At 38.0% G+C, this 24,791-nt stretch overlaps 2 protein-coding genes and 2 long non-coding RNA genes across 13 annotated transcripts in view; 1 reads left to right on the plus strand and 3 right to left on the minus strand.

The window, feature by feature from the left end:
- Positions 1–5,450: 5,450 nt before the first annotated feature.
- Positions 5,451–7,223, minus strand: LOC147643406 (uncharacterized). The gene is made up of 3 exons (XR_015272133.1): positions 6,808–7,223; positions 6,627–6,750; positions 5,451–6,562 (listed from the first exon to the last, which is right to left on the minus strand). It is a non-coding gene; the product is annotated as an uncharacterized LOC147643406 (long non-coding RNA).
- A 6,339-nt stretch (positions 7,224–13,562) lies between these two features.
- Positions 13,563–15,346, minus strand: LOC147643407 (uncharacterized). Its single transcript, XR_015272134.1, has 3 exons — positions 14,920–15,346; positions 14,739–14,862; positions 13,563–14,674 (listed from the first exon to the last, which is right to left on the minus strand). It is a non-coding gene; the product is annotated as an uncharacterized LOC147643407 (long non-coding RNA).
- A 3,799-nt stretch (positions 15,347–19,145) lies between these two features.
- LOC110183927 (beta-1,4-glucuronyltransferase 1) lies at positions 19,146–20,623 on the minus strand. Of its 2 annotated transcripts, none has more exons than XM_020952290.2 (2): positions 19,829–20,623; positions 19,146–19,762 (listed from the first exon to the last, which is right to left on the minus strand). In XM_020952290.2, the coding sequence occupies exons 1-2, from the start codon at positions 20,492–20,494 to the stop codon at positions 19,208–19,210; spliced, it is 1,221 nt and encodes a 406-aa protein (XP_020807949.2). In that variant the 5' UTR covers positions 20,495–20,623; the 3' UTR covers positions 19,146–19,207. The 2 variants fall into 2 exon arrangements, with proteins under 2 accessions (XP_020807949.2, XP_086691012.1); XM_086834886.1 differs by having other exon boundaries at positions 19,624–19,762; positions 19,824–20,623.
- Positions 20,624–23,604: 2,981 nt separating this feature from the next.
- Positions 23,605–24,791, plus strand: part of LOC110177976 (uncharacterized) — a 157,667-nt gene continuing 156,480 nt past the window's right edge. For 8 of the 9 annotated variants that reach the window (XR_015272138.1, XM_086834796.1, XM_086834795.1 and 5 more), the window contains exons 1-2: positions 23,605–23,838; positions 23,929–24,036. Coding sequence is in view for 8 of the 9 variants with exons in the window: in XM_086834795.1 (XP_086690921.1) it covers positions 23,702–23,838; positions 23,929–24,036 (245 nt within the window). In the remaining variant the exon portion in view is untranslated. Of the gene's footprint in view, positions 23,839–23,928; positions 24,037–24,460; positions 24,636–24,791 lie in introns of those variants that run through there. The other variant, XM_086834799.1, reaches the window with a different exon arrangement.

A 24,791-nucleotide genomic window follows, 5' to 3' on the forward strand; every position in this document is an offset into this window, starting at 1 on the left:
CCCTAATAATAGTAGTAGGAAAGCCAATTAAAGTGATAAAGTTAGTCCCAGATGTGGGGGAAGTATAATCATAATAATTTAATAACAAAATCCGGTTAGTTGTTTTGTGAGCGAGAGATCGCTGCCATAAGTTAACCCCGGCCTTGTGTCTGGACTGCAAGCATTTGTACTGCTTCTGGCTATTAGATGTTTGCATATGAAATTTGTCAGCTTGCCATTTTGGCCAAAACACTTAACTTTAACCTTAACCTTAGATATTTCTTAGTGCATTTATGCATATTTCATGTGTGTTGCTGCTGCTGCTCGTGTTGCCTCGTGTTGCAGGGAGCAGCAGCAGCAGCAGCAGCAACAACCAGCAACGATTTGACTAATGGCCTTGACTGGCGGAAGGTGTGGGGCTTTAGTACTTTAGTGGGTTAAGACCAAAGGACAAAAGGATGGAACCACAGCAGCTGCATGGCCTGATAAACATTTGTTTAACATGACCATTAAGACAAGTCAAACTGCAAACGCACATGCATGCAGTGCCATACAAACACACACTCTTAGTCTCTCTCTCTCAGATAGAGACACTCTCATCCATGCAAATGGCGCAATATGGCATAGAACATGCAATATGCCACAAATACATACACACACACACACTGAAGCACTAGCGCACACACACACTCACATGCTAATAAGTAACAAACAACAGACACGATTACAACCAAATGACACAGAAAATCACTCCTGGGCGTTATGTAGATGCTCATTGCATTCAGTTCGCCTCGCCCTCCACCTCGGTTTGGGTTTTGGGGTCGGTTCGCATCTGCCACGCCCCCTTAAATAAGCGCCCCCCCTGTGATGTGGGTCCGGTTCGGTTCATATGAAAGTAAATTAGCTTAGTTCCCGTGGATGCACTGGAAAAATAAATCACTGTTTTGCTGGAATTTTAAGGCACCAAAGGAGGTTCGTTTCTTATATATATTTTAACTATTATATGATTTATATTTTTTTATATTTATAAAGCACGGATTTATTGTGTTATTTATATTTTTATCAATCAAGACATAATATTTTACTAAGTTCAAATATAATAAAATAAAGATATAGGTCCTATAACAAGAATTCTGTTTTTAGAGTATTCTACTTTCAGTCAAAAGCTCAAAACTCAGTGAAGCAGTCATTTCCGACACTATAAATCATATATAATTTTGATCAGCACAAAAAGCCGAGTTGATATAGCCATCTCCGGCAGAAAAAAAAATTTAAAAATTTTTTCGACATTTTTTAAGGGTTAAAATCGTTAAAATTAAAAGTAAAAATTTGATAAAAATTCAAATTTCTTAAAATGTAAATTTTAGTATGCAGATTTATTAAACTAATAAAAACTAACATAGGAAAGCTTTCCGAATTAAAATTACTTAATTTTTGGCTGAGTTATGAGTTTTTTTAGGCTTGGATTTTTCGAGAAATTTGCCATATAAACATATCATTAAGTATCGATTCAAAGAATGATATTAAGCTTAGTTATGATCGATTTCCGATTCAATTCTATAATTTAATTACAAATTTCAAGGCTAATAATCTTTGGCTGCCCAAAGTTACTTTCCTTTCTAGTTATACATTATTTTGAGCAGTCAAAAATTGAATTTTCCCTTAAACAATTCAAATTCCTCTCAGTGTGCCTTCGACTGACTTCTGGCTGCTATTTATGTGCAATCTGCTCCCCTGCCATCAGGACCCCGTGCATGTTCCATAGGCTGGTGCGTGTCTGCAGTCCACAAAATACGCTGTGCCTCAATTCCATTGCCGGACGGAGAGACATAAGCCCAGCACCGACTGACTTAGTGACTCTATATATCCTGCTTCTCATTCCTCGGTTCTCCTTTATGGCCTCGGTCCAGCCAACCAGCCAGCCAGGCGATATGGCTTAAATCGACATAAATGCGGTCATTGGGGGGGCCATGGTGAGCATTTCGCTTTCGATTTGTTTATAGCTGCGTTTAATAAATTGCAAATGAACTTGGAACTTGGCTTCATCTTGGCAGTAGATTTCTCTATGATAAGCCAATCGAACTAAAGGCATTTGCTTTGTTTCTGGGTTTTATGTTCGATATGAACGGGAATTCACAGAGTCTCTGAACAATCAAGAGGAACAAGTAGATGGAGAATTATGGCAAAATTCTAGATGAAGAATTAAAGGGAGGAAGAGTTATGGGAACAGCTTGAAGGTGAAATTAATGAAGAATAGGAAAGTCTGTACTCCCATTTTGTATAGAAAAGAAGAAGTTAAGTTTCAGTAAAGTCAAGAATATCTTTGTTACATTAATAATTAAGTTTTTTGTATTAAAATTTAATGATTTCCATTAAAACCATTATTATCTATAAGTTAGTATGATGAAGCAAAAAAGTTCTCTATCTATTTCCTAACACATTTGTTGACAAAGCAATAAAGATTATCCCAAGCTCGTGGTTCCCAAACTGAAATAATTGCAAAAGGGCAATCCCTGTATAGTAAACAAAAAAGAATTCATTCATATAATACCACCACCACCATCACCATCACCAACATATATTGATCGAGTTTTCTTTTTTGTATTTGCTCTCCAGCTTGCCAATGTTTATTTAGCTTGGCTCTCGGGCTGGCTTCTCTATTAGTTTTTGTGAGTGTTTTGTATGAGTTCCAAGAAATATGAGTGCCCTGTGGCTGGTCGAGCGGCTGCTCCAAGTTTCTCTCCAGCCTCCACTCCTCTTCGCCTTAACCATTTTGCTGCCCCCATTGTGAGTCATAAAAATAGTGCAAAATAGTAAATGCTACAAGCGCCAACGAACCAAAAATGAAATGGCTTAAGCTTTTCCAAAGCGTCGCCGATGGTAACTTCACTTTTTTCCGCCCATTTCCCTGCCCGTTCGTTCCTTATTTTTGGATTCTCCCTAGCTTCCAATTCCCTTACTCCCACTACTAAATTCCCTGCCCTTCTTTTTCCCATCGTCCTTTCACTGTGTCCTGTTGTTGCTGCTGTTGCTTTTGCTGCTGTTGTTGCTGCTGCTGCTGCTCAAATATAAATGCATTTGCGCCCGACCACAAAATGTGTTCAGCCGGAAATTGTACGTGAAGAGGTGCACTGCTAGGAAATATTGTATTTAAAGTAAATAACAAAGTTCTACAGAAGAAATTTCAATTAAAAATAAAATAGAGTAATGTAATAAAAAAAAGTCAACACAGCGTATGAGTAATATTAGTTGAGTGAGCATATTACTCATCCGCAGTGTTGACGGAGATTAAGTGAAAATTTTATAGAAAATGTTTACATCTTTATAAGAGGTATTTTTTTTTTATTAATCATAATTGTATAACTTTAAATAATACATAATATAAAAGTTAAATAAGTAAGTTGTAAGTAAGAAATAGAACTGCGAATATAAATTAATATCCACATATATTGCACTTAAATCAAACAGAATAGTTTTACCTTAAATTTAAAATGCAGGAACATATATATTTAGAATATATATTAAAAAGATCAACACTGCGTATGAGTAATATTATATGAGAGAGCAAATCACTCATACGCAGCGATGACAGATTTTAAGTTAAAATTTTATGGATAATGTTTAAATTTGTATGATTAGTAACTCCTTAAGAGAGTCATTTATTTATATTATTTTATATATTAAAATATAGTAAATTGCATACAAATTAAAAATTAATAAAAAATCGAATTATATAGAAACAAATATCCAAAGATATTGCATTTAAATTAAATAATATATTTATACAGGAAATTAAAAATACAAGTTATAGGGAAAAATTTATAATATAAACTCAAAAGATTGCGTATGAGTAATATTATTTCTTAGTAGAATATTACTCATTCGCACTGTTGACACATTTTTACTAATCATCAAATAGATAATGTGTAAACAAGGAGTTCCACTTAAAGTTACTCATAAATAAAACATGTAACACTATAAATTACTTATACAAATTGAAATAATAAAAAATCCAGCTGCATATATCTAGATACCAATATCCAAAAATATCCAAATCATTTCTCCTAGTGCATGGCACATGTCGGAATGTCTGGGGCAAATGAAACCCCCTTTCAGTATTTTGGCTAGGAATGAGTGCCGGAGCTCGGGCAGGGGGGTCTGAGAGTGGGTTAAGATCCGCTTGGCCCCTGCCCTGGCATCCATATGTTCCATTAGCTTTTTTTAAGCGCCTATTGCCATCGCGGTTGGCAACGCTTTCTCACTGCTGAAATTTTAACAGATTTTCCCCTCCTGTTACGCTGTCATTTTGAACATTGCGGTTGAACTTTTCACTAACCGACAACACGAGTCAAAATAAGGAGAGAGTGAAAAAAAAATCAAAATAGCAAACCGGCAGCCAGGAAAACCAACACAAAAAAATTGAAAGGATAGAAAAAAATTGATTTGTAGAGCTTTGAATACTCTTACAAAAATATCTTTTTAAAGGAAGCTTCTAGATTTAAGGGATTTATTTAGCTTTTAAATTTTGTTGTTGAATTTACAGAAATATTTCTTTAAAAAGAATTTATAATAATCGAACCTATTTTGAACACTTTTATGCCTGATTTGAACTCTTCCACAGAAATGGTATACTTCTTATTACAGTCGAAATGCCCTCGAAAAAAACATCACAGCGTGATCGGCTTTTAAGGACTCAAGGACTAAACTGGGCAATATCGCCGCCTTTTGCTTATTTGCATCGATTTGCGGGGCCAAACGATGGGGCTTGGATTCATTGGGCTTTGGGGTTCCGGGTTCCGGGTTCGGGGACGGGCTGCCATGTTCTTTGGTGCTGTTTTGTGGACTCGTTAACATTGCCATTTGCCGTCAGCTGCACCTGCACCAGTGCCAGGGACCTGCACCAGTCTGACGCTGCATTTTCGTCCTGCCACACGATGCCGTGTCATGGAATTCTGAGCTGAGGACGCGTCAAAGTGCAAATGAGCTCAACGATGTCTGCATTTGCTTCTCTCCCTCATCCAAGCCATCCACTGTAGCGTGCAACCATATACTCGTCGGGGTTGGTGAGGATCTGGGCTGCTGGGGCACGCTTTATTTTTCCGGCTCTAGCTCGTCGGCTTTGGGGGTGGAGGTCTTGCTCACCCAGATCTCGGACAACGACTACACATTATTATTACAAAGACTAGAATTGAGCGTGCTGCGACAAAATAAAAGCTAGAACAAAACCGGAAGAAATGATAAACAAAATTCACACAACATGAAGAAGACAGAAGAAAAGCGGAAGTGGAGAGAAGAGAAGACAGAGAGAAAATCTATACAATGCAGAGACACAGATGTTGTTGTGCTCGCTTTGTGCCCACCCAACCTACGATCACCTGCCGCAAGAGCATGGCTCTGGTGATCCCTTCAGGACCCTACGACCGTGGAGTCATCCTACGAGTCGGTATATACCGGTTTTTAAACTAACATGGTTTTTAAAATTAAAACAGGTTTAATAAAATTAATTCAATACTTAAAGCTAACAAAGATAAATAAAAGCTAAAATTAAAATGTATAAACTTGAGGAGGTGCATAGATGTACATATATGTGTTTAAAAATTGTGCACAAAATTCAAAAGAAATAATTTTTCTTAAAAGTTTAAATCAAATTTAAATTGTATTATTAAATGTTCGTTTACTTCATGTTTTCTCTTTTCTATTAACTATTAAAATAAATTTACTTCATGTCTTTAGTTCATTTCAATTTCAATTTCAATTGTTGCATTAGCTTATGGAGATTTTATTTTTGTATATTTTAAATTAAATCATTTTTAAATTGTTTAAGTTTTCAAGTATTTTCCTTTTTTTTTCAATTGCATGTTTTCATTCGAATGGTTTTTTTTGACTCACTCAATTTTCCATCGGCGAAGATCGATCTCCCTCGAAGATTTTCTCTGGAAAAAAGGGGTTAAAGTCCGAATGGCCCTATTTTTCTTATATTATTATTCTTTTTGCTATGCAACAATGGAACTTAATTTGAAGTAAAAAAAATAAAGGTGCAAAAATTAAATAAAAAAAAACTAAATTAATAATAAATTAAATTAAAATATTGGAAATTCAGCATAAATTTTCGTTATTCGGCTTCATTAAATTCACGGCTAGACGCAAGCAGATCGAGAGCATAATTCGAGCATAAGTTTTTAAATTCAAAGGCCAATATTAACAAATGTTTTGGGCCATTAATCACATTGTCTTTGTTAGAGCAAATTGTTCGCACAAAACTCAGAAGAAAAAGTAACCAAAATGGGCTTTAAGGGTATAACCCTATTTAAAAATTATTCTTCACTTGCATTAGGAGGAGGTTAGAACACAGGGGTCAGGTCAAGGTTAACCCGCGAGGTTAGCAAAATTTTCGCAAAAAAAAAGAATTAATCGCTTTTCCCGACGCGAAGCTGGCCAAGAGATGAGTTGCGCATCCGCGCTGTTGGCCTGATTTTTCCTGGGGATCGGCTCCTCCTGCGCTGGTTGTAGCTTCTCTACTTCATCCCCTCAGGTTAGGGGTACCCCTTGCCTAGGGACTTGACTCTTTACTGCAGGGCCCAATCTGTAAATTTTTCCATTCAAACAGTAAGCACTGCCTTTAACAAACACTCTATTTTCATAATTACCCGCTGGCTTGAGCCCTGGTAACAAAATTAAGGGATTTTCCCTTGGCGAAAGGTCTTGTCGACCTTTGGCCCTGGCCGTGCGTCGACGCTGCTTTGCTGCCTCCAATTTTCTAGTTTTCCTAACCTGGGCAACAAAAAGGTTACTCACTGTGCCCCACAAATTTGGCACTTCTCTACTCACTTTTTCTGCGAAGCTTTCAGCGGCCACTTCAACACTTGGTTTACGCGATTCACTGCCACTGTCTGATTTATTGATAATTACGAGCACCCGACACGTCTATGCTCTTCTAGACCTTGATTTAAAAAGACCTCCCACGGAAACGGAAAGTCGGCTTGAAAAAAATTTCCTAATTGGCAAATGCGCTCTTCTTCGTCTTCAGAGCAAATGTAAATTCTCTGTTAAATATGCCAAAACGCGTTTTAGTTAAATGCAGCTCTACATTACGGCACGTGCAAGCTTGCTCAAAGCTTTGTTACGTAGTCGCTTGACCACCTTTACGTGATCGGCAACACTGGCGAAGCTAGGCTTAGGCTTCACCTAAAGCGTAGCATCCTTCTAGGCTGATTTCCGTGGCAGGGTCTTCAGTCGCCACTACAAAAGCCCCCCGGTAACATCTGGCTAGGGTATACATGCCACTGGTACCCTAGACTGATGCCGACTGAAGCCAGATCATTGGCGAATATCTTTCGCGTGATATGTGCCTACGGGTTTTCCTTGCAAGTCTTCTAACTCGTAGTAGGCGCTTCCCAATTTCTTTCGCACTCTTGCTTTCACGAAAGAAGGTCCAAATTTAGCATTATATCCGGTCTGGAAACTGCTTTGTTTAAAATTTCTTCTAAACACTTCTTGTCCCACTGCATAAGACACAACTCGAGATCTAAGATTGTATTTCTTTTCGTTCTCGGAGTGTTTCTCCAGCATTCGCTTACATGCTTTCTCCCGCACAACGTCAAACGAGTCTTGACGACTTAACTTTAAGGATCGATCATCCAAAAGGTTGAGCTTCCTCAGCAAAGAGTATGTGGACCCGGAGTTGACCATATGCTGCCCAAAAACCATGTAATAGGGTGTAGTACCCAGGCTTGAATGCACGGACGATCTTAGTGCGCAACTGATCCTATTTAGGTGTTCGTCCCAGTCCTTTTGGTCAGGCCTCAAATACGCTCTAATTGCAGCGATGACGGACCTGTTAACGCGCTCGGAGGCGTTAGCCTGAGGCGAATGTACTGCCGTCAGTGTATGCGTAACAGTATATTGCTGCATCAACTTTTGAAATGCATGCGACCGGAATTGAGACCCATTGTCTGAAACAATCGTTTCAGGAGTACCAAACGACATAAATAAGTCTCCTTCGAGATACTTTATAACGACACTGGAGTCGATCTTTCTTACGGGCTTTAGAAAAACGTACTTAGAAAAATGATCAAGCACGATGAAAATACCTATATTTCCACCTCTAGATCGGGGATAAGGTCCGAGAAAATCTATGAATAAGCGTTGGAAAAATCGTTGGCTTTCTGGTGCTTTCCCTAACGGTGGTCGCAAAACATAATTTGGTGCTTTCGTTGTTTTGCACACTTCACAAGCGTTGATGTAGGCTTTGACATCTGCCACGAGTCCTGGCCAAAAATAATACCGCCTGACTCTCTCAATTGTCTTGTGTATTCCGCCATGAGCAGACAACGAGCTATCGTGAGCTCGAGAAAGTATCTCAGGCACCAGTTCCTTAGGCACCCACAGCTTCCAAGCATATTCGTCGTGCACTTGCTCTCCTGTCAAATGCTCTGCCTTTCGATAAACATATCCGCTATCCGCCCTGAGATCAGGAAAATTTGCCTGATTTCCACTCACTTTTTGAACGAGCTGCGTATATTCCTCTGATTTAAAATGATCGGAATTAAGATCCACAAGGAATCCTTCCCGCAAGTCTATTGCCGCTATCACGTCTTCGTTCACCCGAGACAAGGAGTCGGGAACTACGTTAAGCGAACCTTTGCGATGCTCAATCTCAAAATTATACCTTTGCAAGGCCAAAGCCCATCGAGCTAAACGCGAGTTTAGGTCATGATTAGACATTAACCATTTTAATGAAGCATGATCGGTTATTATTTTGAATTTATGTCCTTCAACGTAAGCCCTAAAACTCTTAAGAGCTACGATTGCTGCTAGGCATTCTTGCTCAGTGACTGTGTAGTTCCTTTGCGCCTTATTTAATTTCTTCGAAATGAAAGCAATAGGACGCTCGTCTCCTTCTTCAGAAACTTGCACCAACACAGCTCCTACTCCGGTTTTGCTAGCATCGCAATGTATAGCGAAAGGTTTGGAGAAGTCGGGGCTACATAAAACTGGAGCCTCGCTAAGACATTGTTTTAGTTCCTCAAACGATTTTATTGCTGCCTCAGTCAAACTAAATCTTCTTTTTGTAGTCATCAGATCTGTTAACGGGGCAGAAAGAGATGCAAAATTTGGAACGAACTTGCGATACCATCCACACAGACCCATAAAGCTTCGCAAGCTGCGCAAAGTTGTAGGCAATGGGAAATTTCTAATTGCTGCAACCTTATCAGGGTCAGTTCGAATCCCACCATCGCCGATTATATGGCCCAAATATCGAACCCTCAGCATGCAGAAGTGACTTTTGCCAATATTGATCGTCAAACCTGCACGCCTCAAGTGTAACGCAACTTCTCTTAACACTTCTAAGTGCCTCTCAAAGCTAGATGACACTACCAAGAGATCGTCTAGGTAAATAAAAACCTCGTTCCTAAGATGAGCTGGCACTATTTTGTCCATCAACCGAGACATTGTACTAGTAGCGTTGCACAGCCCGAACGGCATTACTTTAAACTGATAGAGCGGTCTACCAGGAACAGTGAACGCTGTCTTGTCGCGCGAAGCCACGTCTAAAGGCACTTGCCAATAAGCGTCCTTTAGATCAAGACTAGTTATATATTCAGCCTTCGGCAAGCGACTCAGAATGCCACTAATTTGAGGTAAAGGATATGCATCCTTTTCGGTGAAACTGTTCACCTTGCGACAGTCCAAACAAATTCTAACCTTTCCAGGCTTCGTAACCATAACGATTGGAGAAGACCATGCACTGTCGGACTCCTCTATTACCCCAAGCTGCAACATCCTGTCAATTTCGGCATACATTGCCTTTTCTATGGCCGGCGAGACAGGGAAATGGCGTTGTTTAATTGGTTTTGCATTGCCCACCTCAATGGAATGGGATATGAGATTGGTCCTACCGAGTCCTTCCTGACTAAATGATGGAAAACAATTCACAACATTCGCCAACTTGGCTTTATTTATTTCGGACAATTGATGCTGGTCAGCTTTGTCCTTGCAGTCAGTCTCCGATGCGTCTAATTCGGAAATAAACAAATTCCTGGGAAGAAGATCGTAAAGTTTCCAAAAATCTATCCCAAGATACAAATCCTGCTTCAGTGAGGGCACTATGTAAATTTTCAACAGCTTCTTAACGTCGGCGTACTCAACATCCGCCTTGAAATACCCTAGTATCTGCTGTGATCGGCCATCAGCCGTAGTAGCATTGCTGTTAATTGCTTTGTAATCCCCTTGGGATATTACCTCACGAGCTAAGTTTCCTCCAACACAACTTATTGATGCGCCGGAGTCTAACAGGCCATAAACTACTCGACCTAACATATTAATTGGCAAAAAGGGTCGAGGATCTTTTGGTCCTGTCGGTAGAGAGCTTATGTACTCGATGCCAATTCTACATTGTTTAACATTTTGCCAGAATGATTTTATACGAGTAGAATTGCGAGACCTGTGTTGTTGTACATCCTGTAATTTAAAGTTATCCTCCGGTAAAATTATTTCTCTTAAGTCCGAGATTTTGCTATGTAGCAAGGGACTAGCAGGTAGTTGTTGAATGTCAGAGAAAGGGAGTTGTGCAACCTCAGCTGCATCTTCTATTCTTCGGTCATCGTGGCTTGGTTCCGTGAGGCACTCGAAGACTTCTGTCTGAATTGCGACTTCGAAATGCCGGCTTTGGAGTTTTTTGAACACTTACTGCAACTTGGCTTGTAAGTATTTGCAGCTCCACAACCGTAGCAAAATACTCTTCTCTCCGAAACGCAATCTTGATATCGGTGGCCTTCTTTGCGGCAATTCCAGCACAACAAAGAAAACGCTTCGACGTCACCATCAGTTTCAGGTTCGGAATCTATCTGAGCCTCATATTCCTGACCAAACTCTGACACTTCCCTTCTAAACGGAGTGCTTCGCGCGTAGCCACTGGACCGCTTAACATCGGCTAAAAAGGCTTCGCGCCTGCGACAAATCTCTCTTAACTCCGAAACTGAATTAATTTGAATATTTAAAATTTCATGTCTAATCTCTGGCCGCAAATTGTTTCTCAGAACACGAATTAACTTATTCGATGTCCAGGGATGTTCCAGCTGATCGACTAATGCAGTAATGGTATCATAAAAACAATCGAACGATTCGTTCGGCTTTTGTTTAGTGTTTCTAACTAATTCTTCGATATCGCCATCGTCTCTGCTCTGCCGAAACTGAAGGCGCAAAGCTGAACAGAAACTGTCCCAATTAATTTCTCCATGAGCTTTATGGTATCGCCAGTAAAACTCGTTTGCTTTGCCTTCAAATAGGACACTAGCATGTTTGCACAGCAAAGAGAAATTGTTGCCTAAAGTCTCCCGAGTCAATGTATCAACTCTGTAAATAAAATTGTCTACAGATACTCCTGTGCCCGAAAATTTGATTTTCCATCCGTTCAGGATATGCACGACTTTATCTGGTCGGTTTACTAAGTCGGAGGAAGTGCTTCTTTGAGAAGCGGGAGAACCAGGAGCCAAGAGGACTTGTCTTGATTCGCTTCTGGATTCATTTCTAGATCCGCCCCTAACATCATCGTTTCCCAGCGACCGCTGTGAAGAATGCTCACTCTGAGCACTGTCCATACCTCGACTTGAATTAGCTAACGCCCTGGTGATACAATCTGTTACGGAATTTTGAATTAAATCGGTCATCCTCTCTGAAAGCGTAGCCAGTAACCTTCGCTCCATAGCCAGCAAAGTAATAGCATTAGCCGTCAAAACGCTTGAATTGTTGACCCCACTTGTGTTCGTTTGTGAACTTTGTCCTGAGGTTGAAGCTGTATTATCCAATGCTTGCTGAGAAACTGTATCTAACGGCTGCCGTTTCTTCGAGCCACTTCGGGTTTGCCTGTCAGATCCCTCTATAGGCTTTGAGATAGCTGGTCTACAAGATACTTTGCACACCGGACATTGTGCGCTATCCTTCCAGTGAGCTTCAATGCATCGCTTGTGAAACTCGTGTTGGCATGAGGTTACAAAGACCTCGGCAGTGTTTATATCTGCCTTACATATCGGACAATTATAGCTTGGGCTTGATTCAGCCCCCCTTTCTGGAGAGCGGTCTAACCCCATCGTTCCCAAGAAAATCTCAACAATAAAAAAATACGAATTAAATTCGACAAATGAGATCTTGTTCCGATAGCAGTTAACTTGCTGCAATCGAATTCTCAGAACCCTCTGCTTCTTTGCGATAAATATAGCCAAAATGTTTAAAAAAAAAATTAAGCCAAAAAAAATATAGAAATTTATGAGATAAAATATCGTGAATAAATCAAGAATAAAGTAATCAAATTGTATTTACCGAACTCTAGATGTCACACGTATCGAAGGGTCATTTTATATTGATTTTCTCAGAAGTTGAAAGATTGGAAAAATAAAAGATTTTTGATTAGGTTCAAGACCTATTCAGAACAAGGGAAGCGATACTTATTTATTTCGAATTCGGACATCGAATAGTTCGGAAACACGTTCGCATGTATTCCAGAATACGATCTAGAAAAATAAAGCTTCAAGAAAAGATTAGAAAGAAAGTTAAAGAAAGCTGTAAATTACTTTTCCAGGATATGGCACGACTCGAAAGAAATGCCAGAATTTTCCATAGAGTTGAGTTCAAAGTCGAGACTAGTTTCATGACTTAGTGCTATAAAATTGGGACAGAAAATGCTCTTTGTATTGCCCTCTCTGTTTTCCTCAATTTAACGGCACCTTGTCACTTCCTCTCAATGTAGGAAAATCTTTTGTTTCCCTTTAAGTCTGGCCAGTTGGAAATACTAATATTTATCACAACTGTTTTCCAAGACTAATTAAGACAAAACAAAAAAATTTAACACCAGTTTGAAGAAGTTGAAAGCTAGTTCAAATTAACTAAAATAGAAAGAATTTATTTACCCTTAAGACTTAATAAAAACTTTAAAATTCTGGACAGTTACAAATACAAATATTCAAAAAGCTGTTATCCAAGAATAAATAAAACGAAATTGTTGCAAATAAGGGTATAAAATACAAGAGAGAGTTAAAGTAGAATGTGGTGAATTTGTCTATCCGCGAGTCTTAATAAAAAAATAATTTTTTTACTAAGGCCCCACGTTGGGCGCCACTTTTCTTAATAATAATAATGAATTATAACTGTAGCGTGCAACCATATACTCGTCGGGGTTGGTGAGGATCTGGGCTGCTGGGGCACGCTTTATTTTTCCGGCTCTAGCTCGTCGGCTTTGGGGGTGGAGGTCTTGCTCACCCAGATCTCGGACAACGACTACACATTATTATTACAAAGACTAGAATTGAGCGTGCTGCGACAAAATAAAAGCTAGAACAAAACCGGAAGAAATGATAAACAAAATTCACACAACATGAAGAAGACAGAAGAAAAGCGGAAGTGGAGAGAAGAGAAGACAGAGAGAAAATCTATACAATGCAGAGACACAGATGTTGTTGTGCTCGCTTTGTGCCCACCCAACCTACGATCACCTGCCGCAAGAGCATGGCTCTGGTGATCCCTTCAGGACCCTACGACCGTGGAGTCATCCTACGAGTCGGTATATACCGGTTTTTAAACTAACATGGTTTTTAAAATTAAAACAGGTTTAATAAAATTAATTCAATACTTAAAGCTAACAAAGATAAATAAAAGCTAAAATTAAAATGTATAAACTTGAGGAGGTGCATAGATGTACATATATGTGTTTAAAAATTGTGCACAAAATTCAAAAGAAATAATTTTTCTTAAAAGTTTAAATCAAATTTAAATTGTATTATTAAATGTTCGTTTACTTCATGTTTTCTCTTTTCTATTAACTATTAAAATAAATTTACTTCATGTCTTTAGTTCATTTCAATTTCAATTTCAATTGTTGCATTAGCTTATGGAGATTTTATTTTTGTATATTTTAAATTAAATCATTTTTAAATTGTTTAAGTTTTCAAGTATTTTCCTTTTTTTTTCAATTGCATGTTTTCATTCGAATGGTTTTTTTTGACTCACTCAATTTTCCATCGGCGAAGATCGATCTCCCTCGAAGATTTTCTCTGGAAAAAAGGGGTTAAAGTCCGAATGGCCCTATTTTTCTTATATTATTATTCTTTTTGCTATGCAACAATGGAACTTAATTTGAAGTAAAAAAAATAAAGGTGCAAAAATTAAATAAAAAAAAACTAAATTAATAATAAATTAAATTAAAATATTGGAAATTCAGCATAAATTTTCGTTATTCGGCTTCATTAAATTCACGGCTAGACGCAAGCAGATCGAGAGCATAATTCGAGCATAAGTTTTTAAATTCAAAGGCCAATATTAACAAATGTTTTGGGCCATTAATCACATTGTCTTTGTTAGAGCAAATTGTTCGCACAAAACTCAGAAGAAAAAGTAACCAAAATGGGCTTTAAGGGTATAACCCTATTTAAAAATTATTCTTCACTTGCATTAGGAGGAGGTTAGAACACAGGGGTCAGGTCAAGGTTAACCCGCGAGGTTAGCAAAATTTTCGCAAAAAAAAAGAATTAATCGCTTTTCCCGACGCGAAGCTGGCCAAGAGATGAGTTGCGCATCCGCGCTGTTGGCCTGATTTTTCCTGGGGATCGGCTCCTCCTGCGCTGGTTGTAGCTTCTCTACTTCATCCCCTCAGGTTAGGGGTACCCCTTGCCTAGGGACTTGACTCTTTACTGCAGGGCCCAATCTGTAAATTTTTCCATTCAAACAGTAAGCACTGCCTTTAACAAACACTCTATTTTCATAATTACCCGCTGGCTTGAGCCCTGGTAACAAAATTAAGGGATTTTCCCTTGGCGAAAGGTCTTGTCGACCTTTGGCCCTGGCCGTGCGTCGACGCTGCTTTGCTGCCTCCAATTTTCTAGTTTTCCTAACCTGGGCAACAAAAAGGTTACTCACTGTGCCCCACAAATTTGGCACTTCTCTACTCACTTTTTCTGCGAAGCTTTCAGCGGCCACTTCAACACTTGGTTTACGCGATTCACTGCCACTGTCTGATTTATTGATAATTACGAGCACCCGACACGTCTATGCTCTTCTAGACCTTGATTTAAAAAGACCTCCCACGGAAACGGAAAGTCGGCTTGAAAAAAATTTCCTAATTGGCAAATGCGCTCTTCTTCGTCTTCAGAGCAAATGTAAATTCTCTGTTAAATATGCCAAAACGCGTTTTAGTTAAATGCAGCTCTACATTACGGCACGTGCAAGCTTGCTCAAAGCTTTGTTACGTAGTCGCTTGACCACCTTTACGTGATCGGCAACACTGGCGAAGCTAGGCTTAGGCTTCACCTAAAGCGTAGCATCCTTCTAGGCTGATTTCCGTGGCAGGGTCTTCAGTCGCCACTACACCACCCATCCACCCACTCACCTCCTGCACCTGCTCCTTTTACCTCGAGGGGACACACACAATCAGGACGAAGGAGTTGGAACGCTGGGCAAACACAATAAATGCATTCATGCAATATGCATCAGGTAATCTCGTTGCTTTTAATCGCTGTTTGACATCAAAATTACAGTTTTCTTAAGACGCCTCAGCCAAAGTCTCAGTCTCATCCATCAACTGGCAGATAGAAGAGTATAATGTATGGTAAAGATACCCATTCATTCTGGTGGAAAATATTTACTTAAGCTCCTTTCCTTTGATGGGGTAACATCTTAAGAATTTTTTCTGGCCATATCCGCAAACAATAATTTTATTCAAAGGCATAAAGGAATCTATTAGTTAACGCATGTTTGTTTAGCCAAAGTGTTTTAGTTTTCTATGACTTCCTGCTAAGTCTTTTTTGTTGCAAAATAATGTTCTTTTAAGATTTAGTCCTTATAAACTAAGTTAAATTATATGTAAATCCAGGAAGCAATATATTTTATATTAATAGTATATATTCCCAATTTGAGTACTTTAATTATTTACTTTTCTTTAGTTTCTAAACACAGATCAGTCCTGACTGCAGTTGTCAAGCATTTTGGGGGAATTAGCCTCCCCCTGAGGGTCCTGTGTCCACTTGGTCCTTCTATTGATGCCCCGACACGTTCCGAACAATCGCTCACTTTGACGGCTGCCTATTGTTTGAAGTTTTTCCTCGGCCGTTGTTCTCTTTCCTTTTTTTTTAGTTTTCCCCTTGCTACTTTTGTATTTTTCCCTGTTTTGTTTGTTTCCCTCCGTTGTCGTCTTTCGTTGCTTTTCTAGTTTTTCATACTCCGCCACAATGGCGTTGGAGGTAGCTGGAAAATTGGGGCTTTCTGTTCCAGGGACGGGGCCAAAGGACTTATTGAACTCTACGGTCGCCCACTCTCTCTCTATTGTGGCTGTCGATGGGGCATCTTGGGTCGAGTAGCCTTTTCGCTCTGTTCCTTGAACTATGGAGTGTTTTCAACCTAAAACGATAAAGTGATTTGGGACATTTAATCTTGTTTGCATATCATTTGAACGGAGTTTTTCTGAGTCAAAGCTGGAAGCAAAAAGCGTTATGTAAGTGTTTCCGGATGATTCAATTAAATGATTCAATAAAAACAAAAAGGGGAAAATGATAAAATAAAAAAAAAAATACAAAAAAAACGAGAAAAGCTTTAAAAAGTGAGCTTAATAAATAAATGCCGTCCCAACACAATGGATATCTGAATAATACACTTTTTTAATGAGATAAATCTGGGCGAATATCTGGTTTATTTAAACAAAATATATTATTTCAACTTACTTTTATTTTTCCAAATAATAGAAAAATGTTTTTAATTAATTAAAAGATACACTAAGTGAAAATAAATGTTTTATACTGCAACAGAAATATAAAACATTAATAAAATGATATAATAATGTGGTTTAACTTTATAGACTAATAATATAATAATAAGAATAAAATAAAATTTATACGAGAGGAAAATACTAAAGAAGACCTATTATATTGACTGACTTTTGTATATTATTTACTATTATGGAAGTTTAACGCAATAAAAATGAATATAAAAAAAAAATGCAATTCGATTTTTCTTGAAATTGTAAACTTTCTGCAAATAATTTAAATATTGACTGACACTTATTACAAGTTTCTGAAAGTTCATCAAAATTATATATATATATTATATGTGAGGTTAAAAATTACAGAGCACCTAGAGTAGCCTTGACAATGCTACATCATTCAGTTAAGACTCAGCACATCCTTCACTGTCTTATTGGCCCAAGGCCTTGTCTCAGCTGTGTTCTGAAGGAAAGGACAGCTGTGTAACATTGCCTCATGCATTCAGGTGAAACAGTTTTGCAATTTCACGCGAACCAGGCATTGTTTTCCCCCATTCCCTCGATGTTCTCCTCCTTCGACCTAATCGGAGCTGGTGTCCCTTTCTGGCTGGCAGGACTACTCACAGATCCAACAACGTCAGCAGTTGGCCAAAAGACAAATGGAAGGCTTTCGCTTGCTTGGCTACTGGTGGCAGCAATTAAAAGATTTTCATGCTGCTTCAGCTGCTTTCATTTTCGACCACTCCTTCATCTGTTCAAGTCCGGGTTCCTAACCCTTTCCCCACGAATTTTTCACCACCCCTAGGAAACAAACATACACATTTTTTTTTGTCTGCTCTTGTCTCCATTTAGTCACTGTTAGTTTCAACTTTAAGGGTCATTTGCCTTTTTTTTTGGGGGAAACTTTTCGTCTCACTTTGTTTCGCCAAGTTGCCATGTCATTGTGATGGAAAGCGAGCGGACACATATATAGACCCATCTTGCTCAGCTCGTTTTTTTTGTTTGTTTGTTTGTGTTCAGAGGATATTTATGTTTTGCCAAAGGATCCTTTTTTGCAGTATTTTATGGGTTAAGGACTAAGCTAAAGCCTGACCTGGTTGCAGGAACTATTGTTCCATATTGACAGCATGTTGGAGTTATTTATTAAAGATTTATTTATTATTTCATGTAAATATTGGTCAACATACAAGGTAAATTCCAATATTTTTTTGTTTAGTTATTTAGAATCTCCAGGAATCAGTTGTACTATGTTACTTATTTTATATCATTTTTTTAAGCAAACTTTATCGATTGTTTTTAATTACAAGTGCAAGCTAAACAAAACACTTAAGGTTTAAAACTTTCTAATCATTTAATTAAATACATCATAAAGTGCCAAAAATTACTAATTAAATGCCTAGTATTAACCACAAATATAGATCATTGAACATTAATAAATCATTGCTCTTATAGAAGTAAAATAATAACATATAATTTCGTTTATTGAGCCTATCTCAATGCCCTTTAGAGTCAAAATTATGAAACCAAAAAACACTTGCCAAAATATTAAAAACTTGACCAAGAGTATGGGATATTCTATATAAGCACTTGGGTCATCCGCCGAGTGTAGTGAACCACAAAAATGGCGCTTGACCTCGCTCTCTCTCTGAGTGTTGTGCGTGCGTGTATAAAGTGTGTGTGCGGATTCACACGAGTGTGCATTGTGTCTGTGCGGAACCGCAATAAACAATACAAATTTATGTGCGCTCGGAAACATTTTAATTAATCACTGGAGGGCATCAATTGCATTTTGTATGCTAATAATTTGCGCTATAAATATTCCATAACCTTTTGCGATCAAATCATAGAGACCAAGGCCCGGCCTCATTTGCCATTCGATTTATGTTATATATTTTTTTTTTATAGTGCCAAACTGCACTCTATCCCTTTTTATTGTGCGCATTTTAAAATGAATTGATATTCAATTAAGCTAAAATTTTGCTCTCCTACATGGGCAAAAACAAGCACACAACCACTAGAATGCAGCGAATAATAAATATTTATTTAGGTTTGCAGTTCATATTTTATACTATTGATGGTGCTGTTGCCTGGGTTTTGTTGTTTTATCTTTTTGTTTGTATTAACTGCAATGGGAAACAAGGGAAAAAGTTAAGCAAACATTGATGAAAAGCGGAAAATGTTTTTTTGCCCTGAGGTCTAACGAACTCGAAATGCGCTGTGAGAGGAGGAAGTAGTTATATGAAAGTGTTAAAGATAGGGAGTTGTATAATAACTAATTTGATTATTGGTCTTAATTTTAGGAATTATGTTGGGGTATTTAGACTATTTAATACAGATTAACTTCTTTACTTTCCTATAATCTTATAGAAAATAGTTTCTTTTATATATATAAAGAACAAGCTTTCCTGGTAAATAATGATTAAGGTTTTTCCTGTATTAAGGAAAATTTTTAATAGCTAAGATCGTCCCGAAAGTAAACATTACACTTTATAAAAGTAGGCAACCTCTTCGTGAACCATAGATGATATCCAATTCCCTGAAAATCTTTCCATTGATAAGATCATCGTTCTTTTGGGTCTGGGCATCGTTCAGTGCATCCATCTTCAAACGCTTAATACCTGGCTTATGTACCAGAAAGGCATTATCCAGGATATGGAATGTGTAGTTAAGGACACACATTGTATATGCCTGAGTCATCTTATCCCTTTGCCCCTCCCAGCTCAGTCGCTCATCATACGGGGGATCCCTGACGGTGCCTATAAAGATCGGTTCCCATAGTTCATACGGTGACAAACGTCGAGCCACATTGAACACATTTAGATACTCCATGTCAATATTTGAAGCATATATCCATTCCATCAGCTTTGGTCCACTATGACAGACCTCGCAGATTTCCAAATGGAATGGCACAGCTTTTTTGGCGTATACCATTTCCTGCAATTTCCGCTTGGTATTGGGTATCGAAACATTGGGCATTACCTCAAAGATGCGTAGTACATGGACCACTGGAGATGTGTACAATATTTGGGGTCTTGAAATTACCTATTGAAAAGTTTGTTGGAATAATTAAAATTGTATAAATTGTGTTCCCAGAAAATCCAACCTCACCGAAAGACTTAAGAAGCGCAAATAGGCTGGCACTAAACCGGGTGAGGGATATAGCTCTATGTCCGAGGCCAGGACAAAGTGTGTGAGCGAGGCATCGCGTGCTATATTGCGTCCCATGTTCACAGGATAATTCAACTTGATCCGCGACCTGTACAAGTCCATCTTTCTCACATTCACATACGGAGCTGGAGCACTGCAATTCATTTGCCTGGACAAAGCCACCTTTGCCGTGGGCAACACCTTGGGCATGAGCAGGACATCGAAGAACAAATGGAAACTGGTCAGCTCGCGAACCAAGTGCCTTCCAGGATGACATTGTAGCAGGTAGAGAATGCTCCTCAGGGTGGGTTCGAAATCCTCCCCGGGGGCATAGATAGCCAGGCTGAGGGGAGAACGCCATCGCTTCAGGAGAGGAACCACATTGTCCAAATATCTATAGTCTGCGTGTGTGGTGTAGGTGACATTGGCATAGCATGAGAGCGGACCATGATCGGCCTTGATATAGTTCTCCAGTATCCAGTAGTCGCGGGAAATTCTCTCACTTGACTTGTATACCTTGTCCTGGCAGTTGATATATCTCTTCAGTTTTCGTAGACTCCATTTCAGGTCATTGTAACTATCAACCGGAGCCAGGAAAACAATCAAAACACATAGGAATCTGAACATATTTGCACGATTGTTGCCTTAAATTTACTGAATTTTTTAAAGATTTCCAGATTTAAGATGTTTGTTTAACGGATTACTATATATTGCTTGTCAAGAAATTAATTTATTTGAATTAATAGCACACGTCAGGTAATTGTTAACTAAATTATTTAAACTAAACCATTTAGCTGTAATGTGATGGCATTTATTTATTTATTTGTAAGTCTCTCCTTTAAATTGTAACCCTTTAAGGGGCATTTAAAACTCAATTAAGCCAAACCATTCCCAAAAGGTTTCACAATTGAAACGGAAAGCAGCCTACGGAATATAATCTCTTTCGAATGGGGTTTAATATTGATTAGCAGACATTTTAATATGCAGCCTGCGCAAATAAACAATTAATACGGAAAATTAATGTACATTGTTCATTGTTATTCATTGTAAAAGGTAAATCCCCAAAAAACCCATCCCCCTCTAGCATGGACAACAAATTTTAATTATGCGCCCAGTTTCTGGCTTCTATTGAGGGCGGGTTTTGGTATATATATATATATAGATTATGTGTATTTGTGTGTATATATATGTATATTGAAATAGTAATTACGAGTTGAAAATTCATGAAAACACAATTTGCGATTATTGTTATTAGTGTCAGGCAACAGGCAGGCTTTCGGCAGGGACTCGCACAAAACTTTCGTCCTGCGTGGCTGCGAAAGTTTTCCGTGTGCGGCGAGGAGGAGCTGAGCTGAGGACCGGCGACAGCAGCTGAAAAATTTATAAATTCAATAGCACCTAATTAAAATTAAATCTGAAAGCCGCTCCCTGTATCGACGATGGAGCAGGGCTTAGGCAGACGCCGCCGCTACAGGCTTATAGGATGCCAAACAGCAGGCCAGACCGCCAGTTGAGAACAGAAGGCAAGTGCTTGTTGGCTGGCCAAGGATACAGCGCAGGATATGCATGGTAAACGCTGTAGCCGGAAATGAACACGTGCTGATGTGTGGCAGCCGAAACACTTGGCAAAATTAATGGCAGCTATAAAATAGTTTTTTTATGATGGGTTTATAAGGATTGTAAAATACATTATTATAGCATTATTTTCTAGAAATAAAGAAACTTCTTAAAGCTGTTCTTAAATTATTTCTACTGTTTATTCGACGGAACTATTAGATTTTTAATTATGTAACACTAAGATAGATTTTAATATTTTATTTACCAAAATATAAAGAGTACTTCAATCAGTTTATAGGAAGAAAACCAATATTTACACTATATATTAACTGATTGTATAAAACCTTTTTTAACTAAATAAAATTCATAGAAGTCCTTGACTTTCATTTTTCGATAAATGAAAAAAACATTTTATTGATTTATAGTGGAAAACCGATTACTTCTACTAAATACCTCTATAAATAATTGTTTTTTAGCTTTTTGACAATAAGCCGACATCTTTAACTAGTTTTAAGCAATAAATCAAGAACCCTTAAGCTTTAATTAACGGAAAATATAAAGTTATCCAATCAGTATTTACATGGAAAAACATTATTTCTCAGTGAATATTTTCTATGATAATTAAATATTATTTAAAAATGCATTATGCTCTAACATTCCAGAGAGTATACATTTATTGAATCAGTTTTTTATCAATAAATATATAGTTTTTTTTTATTGTATCTATGGAAGTTATTTTTCAAGTAAATAAAATTTAGAAATCCCTTAAAAATTCAATTTTCTTATTAAAAACATTTTTTCAAATAAATTTCTGCTTTAAAAATATTTATTTTTACCACCTAACCATATATGTATAGTATACATATATTGTTTATTTTTCCATATATATTCTTTTACTGTATTGAAGATATTTACAATATTTACCTGGTATTTGTGTGGATTTTTGGCAGTGTGTGTGTGTTGTGTGCACGGCATGGAAAACTTTACCAACTGAAACGTTCTGTGTGTTTATTTATGAGCCGGCGTTTGTTTGCCCAGCCAGCTCCTTTCCCAATTCCTGCCCCGGGATGGTTGGGTCTGGCTGTGTGCCATATTAATTATTGAAAGATTTGATATCGGCTTAAAGTTACGTTCGCCCGTCTGTTGCTCTTATTGTTCCAGTACACCTTCGTCCCCCCCTTCGCTGTCTTTTCTCTGGCAACCCCTTTGAGCTTCAACATCCTTAAAGGATCTCACCAGGAGTGAAAATTTAACTCACTTGTCGCATGCATCATCATCAAGGCAGTGCCAAATCTAATTTACCTTGTATACTCGTCGTCCCTTTTGCCACTGTCATAGATTTTTCCTCCCCGACCCATCACCAGCTTGATTTTTCCTTGACTGCTAGCTGCACTTAGTCCTTTACCCAGGCACCTTGGAAATGAACCAATAAATCAGTTTATAATAGTCAAAAGGATGCAGGGTGAAAAAGAGTGAAGTACCAAGTACCAAGTCAGGTTTAACTTTTGATGCAGGCCAGATCAATGGACCCGATGGAAAGTTGAAAGTGTTTCTTCACCAAAAGAAATTATGTTTGCCTGTAGTAGGAGGGGAACAGAGTTTGGAAAGTCAGAGTCAGACAATCTCAGATGGATTGAAGTCTAAGCTGGTAGGATACTGTTCAGATTGATGATGAAAAAGTCTGCAGGAAAAGGGGCAAAAATAGTTGGTAATCGAATAACGAGCTGCTTTTCCAGTATCCATAATAAAGAATTTTTCAGCCTGAATGCAGTTTGAAAACGAAATAATTATGAGGAATGATAATGGAAATAAGAGAGAGGCCTAAAACGAGCATTAAGATAAATTGATGTTGCTTTAAAACTTCGCCTTGGACAAGTTACTGATATGGAAAATAATGATAGATATTTTAGAAATTTCCAATCTTATACTTAGCTTTAAATGCAATGAATCATCTCTGGACTTCAGTTTATTCATTTACCCAATGGATTCTCTTTCAAAAAAAAACGAAAAACATTCATTGTTTCAACTTGCTGAATGAAATGTTTTGCAGTTCAAGAGCATGGTTCATAATTTAATTTTGGTGTTAGCATTTTATCCTTTCGAGTGAGTCGATAGTCCTCTCACTGAGCCGATTTCTTGGTAATCTTTGAGGCCAATACACACACATAGACAGACAGACAGAACCGGAAGCTTAGCGAAGCTTGTCAAGTGTCATTCAAGTGCTTCTCGAAATTCGTATTTTATTTAAAATCAAGACAAATCTCTCGAATTTTGCAGATGACATTTAATGTGGCCTTTCAGAGCAAGGCCTGTCGACACCAGGCAACAACATCAACATCGAATTGTCAACAACACAATACAAATGGCCAAAATGAGAGAGAGAGAGAGGGCCCAGAACGGATGCTGGAGTACGGGTATGTGGTTGAGTGAGAGGAGTCAGAGCCACGCTGCATATTTTAACATTTCCGGTTTGATTTTCACATTCCAAACAAAATGACCGGCAGACGTGCTTCCGCCATCTGCTGCACGCACCCACACCTGGTCGTGGGTCATGGATCCTGGAGAGCAGAATCAAAACCAGAACCAGAACCAGATTCCGGGCCAGGATTCAGGTAAGAACCATATGCATGTGTCCATTGCGTGCACTGAAACATTATGTTTAGCATTGATTTTTAATTTTAAAAGAGTTAAAGTGGAAGATTCTATTGGAAAGTACACTTTTCAATTAAAGCTTAATTTTTAAAGTTTGGAAATAAATGTTTCAAAAGATAAGCAATAGGTTTTGAAGAACAAGATTAAGAATCATAAAATACCTTGTAAACATAAATAAATGTGTTTAAAATGCATAACATTACCCTTTGTTAAAGAGAAAACCATATATTTCCATTAAGTTGATATGTAAAGAGTGACTTCCTAAAAGATATATTTGATAAGTGCTTTTGGCATGTCAAAAATCAGAAACTTTGTATTGTATTTTTAATATTTTTCTTTTATATGTTAGAAATTTCTGCCTAATTTTAATAATTTTTCTTGCAGTGCTTGGTGTAGCTTATACCCATACTAGAGCGACAAATTTATTGTAAGCCAATTGATTAGATCAGATGTCCTTTTCATCATAACAGGCTTATTTTGTCATTCAGTTGCATATAGTGATATAAAAAATAAACCAACACAGAAAGAGATTGCATGAATGAACCCCTATAATCATATTCCAGGCAAATATATGTATATATATATAGTTTTAGGCTCGGCACTACGGGTATAACATTTAACTCTTTAATCTTTTTGATGGGCCAATCGACGGGACAGGAGGGGGACATAAAAAATTTACCAGTTGATTTTATGCTGGATTAAGCTTAAACTTTAT

The sequence above is a fragment of the Drosophila serrata genome, unplaced genomic scaffold (genome assembly GCF_035046125.1).
Source record: "Drosophila serrata isolate PLE 108 unplaced genomic scaffold, ASM3504612v1 contig_275, whole genome shotgun sequence".
Taxonomy (NCBI): domain Eukaryota; kingdom Metazoa; phylum Arthropoda; class Insecta; order Diptera; family Drosophilidae; genus Drosophila; species Drosophila serrata.